This window comes from Haliotis cracherodii, unplaced genomic scaffold (assembly GCF_022045235.1).
Source record: "Haliotis cracherodii isolate W230 unplaced genomic scaffold, xgHalCrac1.p SCAF_4, whole genome shotgun sequence".
NCBI lineage: Eukaryota > Metazoa > Mollusca > Gastropoda > Lepetellida > Haliotidae > Haliotis > Haliotis cracherodii.
The window spans coordinates 72625778-72637129 of NW_027266297.1; the positions used below are offsets into that span (position 1 = coordinate 72625778).

The 11352-nt window shown below is 41.2% G+C and overlaps 1 protein-coding gene across 1 annotated transcript in view; it reads left to right on the forward strand.

Moving 5' to 3' along the window:
- The window catches only part of LOC139478465 (zinc finger protein 367-like), an 18022-nt gene continuing 6670 nt past the window's right edge, over positions 1-11352 (forward strand). The window contains exons 1-3 of the mRNA XM_071260934.1: positions 1-330; positions 3462-3581; positions 9705-9843. Of these exons, the coding sequence (XP_071117035.1) occupies positions 63-330; positions 3462-3581; positions 9705-9843 (527 nt within the window). The 5' untranslated portion in view covers positions 1-62. The remainder of the gene's footprint in view (positions 331-3461; positions 3582-9704; positions 9844-11352) is intronic.

The window sequence follows — 11352 nt, forward strand, 5'->3', positions numbered from 1 at the left end:
CCTGCGATGTAAGTAGGCCATGCATTCCACCAGTACTGCCACATCCACGGACACAAATCACCATGCATCCGTTAACCTGGAGTAACGAAGTCCATTCCTGCCAGTTTTCGCCACCCATTATTTCACGTGAGGGGGAGGTTGAGGATGAAAATGGGGACTCCAGTTCGTATAACGGTAAAGATGCGATCAAGCGGGGAAGACCTAGGGCCGACGCTATATCATCGTTAATACAAGAAGGGAATTCATCAAGGAGCAGAATTCGCTGTCAGATTTGTAGTCGTGTGTTTCCTCGCGAGAAGTCACTTCAGGCGCACCTGAGAACACATACAGGTAAGATATATTTTTTGATAGAGTACTGGAAGATCGTGAAATGTGTGTATTCCTCCTGATAATTAGTTCACCGAAAGAACCTTCATTTGATTGGTAGCTACCCCTAATTTGTTGAGGTTTTAGAATATTGTTTAAAAAAAATAGAAATATATATATAATAATTTAGTAGGGAAGGGACGACTTTGTTTAAGAAGCTGCATTAATAATGCAAACGCATCAACACACTTAATTAACAACATTTGGTGACTGTTTATCTAGACAGAATACTGGTTGATGTGAGTTTTTCCTCTGCAATATAATATAAATATAAACATATGCATGTATTCGCTGTTTTGTGCTTGGTTGTTTTCATGACGTTGGCCATCAAATACGACTTGATTTTATTCACGCAATCGATGAACCGACACTGCCTTTAATTCCTTCCTTTCAGTTCCCCTAATTGCACTTTCAAATAAATATTTGTTTCTGAATTTATACTACTTATTACAAGTTATAATATCACCGGTTTATATTTCACGTATGTCCCAACGCAGATGGTTTAAATGGCCATACGTTGGCATCGGTCCAGCCACAGCCTAGATTTAGCTATTGTTAGGTACTGATCGATCGGCGTTCGATACGGCATAATTCATCATCAATTATTTACACAAGACGCAGTGAACGCTAGTGCACCTGTCTCTATTGATTGCAGGTGGGACGGCAGCTAATTGGAATATTTACTATTTAGTTTACATCTGTGAATGGTATTATTCCATTCGGGGATATGTGTTAAAATTCGAAAATTCATTATTGATCTGGGGTTTTTTATTGTGTATAATCACTGGGTAAACGGGATATTTCAATAATCACAGCTAGTATATTTTTTTTGTGGTTGTGGATTATTTGACAATTTCAGATGAGAAACAGGTATATTTGTCCCATTAGGAATGCGTACAGGTCCGAGCGAGAGCTGTGTGTTTGCTTGTGTAGACATGTATACTTCACCTTGTCTCGCACTGAATATATTAAATGAACGGTTCTTAAGGTCGCACGCGATCGAATCGCAGCAATGATCAGCCCGAAACGCTTTAATGATAATACGACAGTTACTTCCCTTTGAATGTATCCCTCTACAATAGGTTATGTTCTAGGTGACCGTTATTCTTCAGGCTTGATGGGTTTGAACAAGCTGAAAGTCAAGCACGTGACATTGTTGTGGTTCAAAAAGGCCACACCCCCTTTTCACGCTCGCATAGCCCGGTGTTTTCTTGGGTTGCCAAGGAATCGGTGGCCCGTCAACTGTCATTCGGAGTTCTTTCACGGCTATTCAATTGTATTTCTTTATGGTGTATTCACAAGCCAAACTGTCCGCGCTAAAAGCCTTTAGTGTTCAATAGATAAAAACTCAATACACATCTCACAGTCTAAACTCTGGCACTATGTTCCAAGCGACTTTGAGGTGTCCGAGTCTATATATATATATATATATATATATATATATATATATTACATTTACACATTTACACTCTGCAATATTCCAGCTTTAGCTTTATTAAATGTAATATATATATATATATCTATATATTACATTTAATAAAGCTAAAACTGGAATATTGCAGAGTGCGGCGTTAAACCAACCAACCAACCAACTAATTAACTGAATTGTTGACAAGTCGACTGGCGCGTTCAGCTCTCTTTTTGGCCTGTAATTGTACATGAAATATATTAATAAGCGTCTCAAGAAGAATAAGGTGACACGCCAGACAAACGTTGTTGGCTAGAGTTACTTTTGATAAAAACATGATAATTATTCTTATCAATGTATGATTTGGAGCATCGTGCCTCAAATTACGTTTGAAGAATGGTCGCTACGAAACTGTTTGTAGCAATGTAAGATAGTGTCAGTACTGTATAAATGTGAACATGTCTAGGACGTTGAGGATGAATGTTATTTTCTATATATTTCTCAGCAGAATATTTAGAAGACATTTGTTGGATTGGACCAAGTGTGTACAAGTTCACACTTCCACTAAAGAGGCGATGCCAAATGCCACACAGAACATATCCCTGTTTCCAAAACGTTGCTGTTTATTGTATATGGTGTCCTGTTCATCATACATTCTTTTGTTTAACGACACACTCAGCAATATTACAGCCATATGAGCTAGTCTGTTAATAATCGAGTCTGGATCAGACAATCCAGTGGCTGGCATCATGAGCATGAGCAATTGGTATACAATGACATGCATCAACCAAGTCAGCGAGCCTGACCGCCCGATCCCGTTAGTCACCTCTTACGACAAGCATGCGCGGGTTGCTGCAGACCTATTCTACCCCGGATCTTCACGGGTCCAAGTCGTATATACTCTATTAATAAGATAGGAGATCATATGTTCAAGCTCAACCTTTGCCCGTCAGTCAACTCGTATATAGTCTGATATATTTTGTAATATATATATTTTCACAAGTAAATGCAAATGTTTACAATTTATTCCCTCAGTATGTCATTAAAACACACCCCGTGGCAAAGATTCTAGACACTCTATATTGGAGTGTGTTCTCAACGAGCTTAGGAAAAAACCCAACGATACTATTTGAGAAAAGAGGCCATTAGTCATATGCCAGTTGACTTATCTCATCTTTACAGAACACATTGTGAGTAGGATCATTCACAGGCGGTATACATCTGTGTATTGGGTCGAGGGAACAGCTACAGTTGATGCCAACATGAGATAAAAACGTACATGTGAACACAAGCCGTATATACCGTGCACGTCGCGTGTTCATGCATGGGTAAACATGTATCTGTTTTGGTCCTTTGTCGTGCATAGAATTGTTCCACTAAGACAGTTTCACATGAACAAACACGCTTTCACTTTGGGGCAACTGAAATTCGAACGCTATATTTTTTATTTGTCTTAACATTTGTCTTCTAAGTGTATCAAACAAATGATACGAGAGAATTAATTGAACGACAAATAAAACACCCACAGAGGAATTGCTGTAGGAAGGTTTGAGTCATTTTGATTCCTGAAGAGAGGCATTTTAAAGAAGTTTCCTCCATTCCCATGACATTCACGTGTACACACGGTGGCGAAATAGACTTACTGTACACGTGTCTCAGTGAGTTAATGTTCGTTGTTTTCCTACAGGTGAGCGTCCGTATTCATGTGACTTCCCGGGATGTGGCAAGGCCTTCTGTCAGAGTGGACAGCTGAAGACACACCAGCGTCTTCACACGGGAGAAAAGCCCTTCGCCTGCTCCGTACAAGGTAAACCCAACACGTCCGTTGTTTTTTGTGTGTTTGTTGTTCACGACGCATTCTGCAATATTACAGCTATATGGCGGCGGTCTGTAATGATCGAGTCTGAGCCAGGCAATCCAGTCATTGACATCATGATCATCGATCCATGAAATTGGGAAACGATGACATGCATCAACCAAGTCAGCAAGGCTGACCACCCGATTCCGTTAGTCTCTTACGACAAACACAGTCGCCTTTTACGGCAAGCATGGGTTGCTAACAGTCACTGGATTATAAATGATATCTTTTTAACATTTTGCAACTGAACTCCGCCTTGTTTTCGAGACTGATCTGCTATTCACAAATATGCATGTCATCGCTCCCAATTGCGTGGATCGATGCTTGTGATATTAATCATTGGACTGTCTGGTCCAGACTCGATTATAAACAGATCGCCGTCATATAGCTAGAATATTGCTGTGGGCGGCGTTAAACAACAAACCAACCAAACAACCAACAAGCATGGGTTGCTGAAGACCTACTCTGTTACCCGGATCTTCCCGAGTCACGCGTCCATAGTGAATGGCCGCAGAGCAAATAGAGTTTTCGCTAACACTAAAACTGGGTCCTGGGTTTGAAAAAAGGAGGGGGTGGATGCACATTTTACTGAAGTCTCGAAGTGAACAAACATCCCGAACAAGGGATGGGTGGTAACGGAGCTCCCCGGTATTTTCCCTATTGGCTCTGCCCGTCTCATCATTTATATGCAGTGTTTTGGGACGATTTGTTTCTATTCAGATTTGATATTCATGCTTTTAGTTAATTGGTCATGTATAAACCTATTCCTGTGGTGAATGAATTTAATATTTTGTTTATAGGAGATGACATGCCTTGTGTAGTTATAGGAATTCTATCAATTCCGATTTTCCACATCTGAAACCAATTTCAAGATAGACACAATTTTATGGATAACAACTTCTTTAATACTGTGAAACCAATTTATAAGAGATAAATTCTATTTTATGAAGTTCGTATAGTTCATATCAATTTACATTTCCATGGCGGGGCTCAAGGTATTGACGTTCATTGACCTACTTTCCCCCGAGTTGTGCTGGAAGCGCCATGTACATGCATGATTTCACCAAGCTTCACTGAACACCAAGCCGAGCCCTGGAGGCGGACACGGTTGGGCGACAACGCACAAGAAAAATCTATTTTCAGAGGGGAATTATCCGAATAGTGTTGGATTATAGTATAAAACACTAATACCATATTCCGCATTAGTTGTTTCGCAATAGTATTGGCTACTAACGATGACTAATATACCATGAAGTTAAAATGTGCAAAGCAGGTCAGATACCCCTTGCGGTTAATAAACTGATTGGCCAGCAGACTGTGAAGTTGCTGGTTTCATGGGCGCACTGTATTTATTTGTTAGGAACGCGACCTGAGTAAATATATCAGCATGTAAGTGATACATGTATATTATTTTGTGTGTGTGTGTGTGTGTGTGTGTGTGTGTGTGTGTGTGTGTGTGCGCGCGCGCGCACGTAGATGTTGTGGTCTAGTGGTAGAGTGTCCGCCCGGAGAGTGGTAGGACCGGGGTTCGATCGACGATAAAAGATGGTACTTGTTGTTATCCTGCCTTACGCTCGGTATTAAGGGGCTAAAACAAGGACTGGTTGGCTCGGAGTCAGTATACTGTGCCTGAGTGGGGGATTCATGTTAAACTGCGAAAATGCACCTCAGTTCACTAGCACTATAGAATCGGCATTAGTCGAACTAGTACAAGCCACACACACACAAGTGCAATAATCTTGGACGCGACGTTCAACTCCATTTCACCTCACCTCGTGTAATCGCTCATCCTGAAGGGCAGTATACTGAACTCATCAGTGAAACGCGTCCCATATGTTACCGGACATATAGAGCGGTTTCTGTTCAAAATATCACCAAACGCGGAAACAGTCAAGCGGTATTTGAGGCAGTGGCCGTGTTTTGTTGGTGTGGATGTTGATACAGGAACGTCTGTTGACACTCACTTCACCAGACACACGCCAACACTTGTTGTGTCGGTGGACGTTTATAGCCCGTGTCATGTTGACACGTCCCTGGTGTCCCAGGCTTCAAGATAGACAGTAGCAGTTGTCAAGACATCTTGTAGAGATTTCACAAGGAGTTGATCATCAGATTGTCAGTCGGGCATGGTTCAATAACGAGGACACTTGCCGTTTTAGGTGGTTTATGAACAGTCTTCCTTTTGTTTGTTTGTTGTTTAACGCACTCCACAATAATCCAGCTATATGACGGCGGTCTGTAAATAATCGAGTCTGGACAATTCAGAGAGTGACCATGAGCATCGATCCACACAAGTTTTTTTTGTTTGTTTGTTTTTTTGATTGTTGTCTAACGCCGCACTCAGCAATATTCCAGCTATATGACGACGGTCTGTAAATAATCGAGGCTGGACCAGAAAATCCAGTGATTAATATCATGAGCATCGATCCACGCAATTGGGATCAATGACATGCATCAACCAAGTCAGCGAGCCTGACCACCCGATCCCGTTAGTCGCCTTCTAGCGTCCCGTTAAGGCGATTAAGGACTTGAATGGCTAGACTATTGTGAGTGTCATCAAATCACTCGTATCTATGCGTAGTCATCAGTAGCCGAGTACAACGTGTGTAAGAAGAGACACGGACCGGGTGGAATGCATTTGCTAATGTGTCAGTTTACGCTGGGCTCGCCTTCACAACGTGTGCATGTAGTAGCATGACCAAAGTGCATCAATATCGAGTGAGGAGATACATGTCAAACTGTGCACCTACCTTCATCCACTATAACACACGCCTTCAGTCCATTCACAGATCCGGGGTAGAATAGGCCTTCAGCAACCCATGCTTGTCATAAGAGGCAGCTATGCTTGTCGTAAGAGGCGACTCACCGGACTGAGTGGTCAGGCTCGCCGACTTGGTTGATGCATGTCATCCGTATCGATGGCTCGATGCTCATGATGTCAGTCACTGGATTGTCTCGATTATTTACAGACCGCCCTCATATAGCTGGAATATTGCGGAGTGCGGCGTTAAACAACAAACCAACCAACTAAAAGGAAGTTAAAGATAACCCAATTCTTTCAGTCTGTCATGGCATAACTATAGTAATGTTCATAGTTTTTAGTGGTATGTGTGGAAACCTTCAAATGAGTACTTTCTGCTCAACAACCCATTTAGTCCAAGCAATACATATCTTGTATCGTACTCCCTGCTCGGCCGTTTCATTAGCAATCAAATATACAAGTGGAAGGACGATCACTTCGAACTTTCCTCCCACATTAAGCTGATATAACTGGAATATTGTTAAAAGCGGCGTTAAACCCAATTCATTCACTCACTCACTCAGATCCCAGTGGTTATGGGGAAGACGTAAGACGGCAGGACCTTGACCTTGTCAATCATCGTGGTCGTGGTTTTGTAGCCCTGGAAGGAAAGATCATATTCAACCGTTGCAGCAACGTCACCATTTTGTCCTTTAAAGCTATTTAGACGTTGTGGCCTTGCTGCCTGAATCCTGCATTCTGTGACATGGATTATTGTCCATGATGATATAGGACTGGGCAGCCAAAGCAGGGACCAAATAATTTTTCACCCAGTCCAGGAATACCTTGCCGTTCATTTCTGTGTGGTATGGTACGCCCTGTTGGCCTTGGCTCGAAAGATGAGGTCACAGCCTGGGGAAACCCCTGACCAACACATCCAGCATGGAGAACGTTAGGTCTTTCACCTTTTCCCATTTATGACTTATTATACAGCCTTACACAGACTCCTTACAGTCCCCACTGGGTACCCACTGACTGCTGGCTGTGTGAGAGGCATTTGCGCACGTCTCATCTTGGAAGACAGGCTCATATCCTTCTTCATGTGTCTGCTTGATGGTTCGACCATAATGATTTCGGAGACGAAGGATGTCAGATCGTTTACATAACAGAGCCCTGTTTTCATCGCTTTTTTTTTATCTGTATCCAAATGTATCCAGAAGTTGCCATAGCTTGTATTTTGTAACGATTAAATCATGTTCATTTTCAAGGTATTTCTTCAAGTGTCTTAGTGGCATGTACTTGTTTTTTGAATGCAGTTTCACAATTGCACGTCTGACTTCATTTTTCTGAAAATTGTCTAATTTATCAACTCTACTTGGTTTTGATTTGTTGCCCTCCTGCTCCGCCTGGCTGCTAGAGTCTCGCCGACGGACAACAATTTTCACGTTGTTAGAAGACATACCAAGATATTCATAAGCTTAATTAATGGCATGAACTGGTTTTACTCTTTCTGCTTCACGTTGAAAGAAATCATACACCTCAAGAATCAACTGTTTCATATCAGCTGAGTAGCGCATGTTGTCAGTCAGCAACGACGTTAGACTCTGAAATCTTATGTTACACAATATCCTTCTTGACTCGACTCTCCCTATGCTGATTTCAGAGTTTGTGGAATAGGGCTAGCTAGAGCTGGCTAGACTTGCTTTTGTATGCGTTTCTAGATTTTTTATATTTTCATAAAATAAATATATTCCACGGTCATGGTGCAGGCTAGAACGACGTATGCCATGTAGCACGTGCTTGCGCTGTTCCTCCTACTGTTGTGCCCCACCCCCTACCCCCGTTCACCATGTCAACACATAACATAATGATAGTTTCTTAAACAACTTTTTCCAGTGAGGGAAACAAAAATACAGGATATTCATTTCCGTGTACCGAATTGTTAAGTGTGTCACGCTTTTGCTCGTGTCCAGGACAGTTAAAATTACAGAAAGAAACAATGATGAGTTGTTTTTGAATCAGCACATTCTATACCTGTTGCCATAACTTGGACGGGTTTCCTAGCTTCACTAATTTTTGCATGTATATATTAATTGCTGATAGGCCAGACGTTTTTTGCTGTCTTCTTTTTTAAAAATAAAATGCGAAAAACATATAGTACTGAAAAGCGGCGGGGAGTTTTTATTCCACCGATCAGAAATAAAATTCCAAAACAACCTCATTAACTGTCGCTGTCGATATAAATAAAGTAATTAAAATACTATAGTTAAAACCTGTCTATTTTTCTCTCTATTGCACCCGCCCCCAGTTTCTTTTCTGTCTATTTTACATATTGAGGAAGTATTACAAATTGGATTATGTTTTCCGTCTTTCCGACCTGTTTTACCGTCTTACCGACCTGTTTTACCGTAAACCAGATAAAGAAGAAGTGTGGCTTATAATATGAAGACACGTATGTTCAACACCTACCTAGCGGAGACCGCGTGGGGCAGGTTAAAGTGTATTTTTATCCATTGTGAAAAACGGTGACAAATTGTTTTGTTTGTGCCTAATGTCGGCTATATAATGCTGGCATGCAGCTAACTGTTAAACTTGACCCGCCCTACTTAAGCCAAATTCTGAAAAAATAACTTCAATATTTATCAAGGTTTGCAGACACAACACATGACAGCTGCTACAAAATAAAAGATAAATCGAGGTTATCACGCGAGTGTGTTTTGGGATGGTAAATATCCTGTATTATGAATAAACATCGTATTTAGCGAGCCTTGGTGGCACGTGCCTTGTGTAAAATATCTATCTGTGCAAAGGAATGTTTTCTCAACAACATTTATGATTGAGTAGATTCTCCACAAATCTCCGTAGAAAATCACCACCACCCTTTCCTACACAGCTGTTTGTTCTTGTAAGACAATCTCACGTTCTTTCCGTCAAGCCTGCATGGTTGTGCAAGCGCCCTCTGTTGGCAGATTGTGCGTTATATACACAAGAACCAAATGTAATAAAAAAGAATAATTCATAACTGTCAGTATTAAATTAACCGATAAATCCAGATATAATGTTTGTCATAGCTTCCCTGATCATGTTACGGTGGATGTTGCAATGGGCGAGCCACGCCCACTCTAATACACGCCCCTCTTTCGTTCTGAAATTGTGCCCTGGCTTCCAAGAACAGAATCAAATCAAACCGTCACTGGTAGCATGTAATTTCGTAAGTTTTCATAACCCGAATACCATAAAGTGACTGTCTACATGTGCTTGTGTTTACCAGTCGGAGACCGCTATGGTTCTTTTTAGGTAACAAGGAGTCATTGGGTCGTTCTATGTTTCAGATTGCCAAAGTCGCTTCACGCATGCTAACCGCCACTGTCCGGACCACCCGTATGCTTCCCTGCAGCGGGTAGAGACAGACATTACGTCATCTCCCACCTTCAAAAGTAACAGCTACGAAGTTCAACAGTGGCTGATACGGTAAGAGTTTCACCCATAAAACACTTAGTGTCAACATGCTACATATATAAAGCTTTCTTATCTGGCTATCACTATTTAGAGTTTGTAACTGAAGCAGACATAAAATACCACATTATCTCCCTTCGTATCGTTATACAATTTGATATTGGCGAAACTATGACCAATAGCCATGCACTTCATCAGTGCTATTATAAGTTACAAAAGAAATACAGAACTTTGTATGATTCCAGCCTTTGTATATATCTACAGCTATAACAGCTAGTTATTGGGGATTGCAACCTCTTCCTATAACAAACACTAAAGCTGCTTTATTAATTGGCTAAATATTAAGAATAAACTTAAAACCACTGACAATACCTTGTTCACAGTGACAAGTTTTAAATTACGTTATTTTGGTATGTATTTTTCAAAAGCCTCCCTAAATAGCTTTTAAAAAATTTTTTAGTTGAAAACCTGTGAAAGGACGTTATCACTGTGACACTCATCTTCCCGAGGCAAGGGAGTGAACTGATTGAAAAGGAAATTAACTGACTCTAAAAGTCTGTTTCTACTATTGGCGAACTAGGCCTGTGTCTTACGAGTGTTGCTCCTACTACGTCCCTCCTATCCACAAATCCACCTCGCACCACATGCCTTTGCTTCAAACAAAATGGCTATGCCCAGACAAGACCATCTCATTGATGAAGTTACACATGCTCTGCAAATACCGCAATCAACCGAAATCTGTTGGCAGTCGCAATGTTGTTTATAAACCGGATGTCGATTTTGTTACGCAATTGCGATTGGACAATGCAGACTCGTTAGTCCAGCTAAAATATAACTCCATAATTCAGCCAAGTTCGGCAAGGACGGAAAACTTACTCACATAGTCAGTTAACTCCCTTGTCTCTGGAAACTGGACTTTTATAGCCAGGTAGCTCCCTTGTCTCTGGAAACTGGACTTTTATAGCCAGGTAGCTCCCTTGTCTCTGGAAACTGGACTTTTATAGCCAGGTAGCTCCCTAGTCTCTGGAAACTGGACTTCTATAGTCAGGTAACTCCCTTGTCTCTGGAAACTGGACTTTTATAATCAGGTAACTCCCTTGTCTCTGGAAACTGGACTTTTATAATCAGGTAACTCCCTTGTCTCTGGAAACTGGACTTTTATAGCCAGGTAGCTCCCTTGTCTCTGGAAACTGGAATGTTATAGCCAGGTAACTCCCTTGTCTCTGGAAACTGGACTTTTATAGTCAGGTAACTCACTGGACTTTTATAGTTAGGTAACTCCCTTGTCAGGAAAAGATGTGTGACTATGGGATGTAGGCTATTCCTTCCTTCTAGACAAACACTTTGTCCCTAAAAATATATTATTTTGATAGAACCCAATAACTCCATTTAAATGAAAATAAGTCCTAGGGAGATAGGAGATTCAGAACCCCAAGGAAATCTAGATTTGCATGATTTCGAGCTTTTGTATTTCAGGAAGGGCTGGGCAGAAGGGTTATACTAAGTTTCAGGGACTGTGAAACA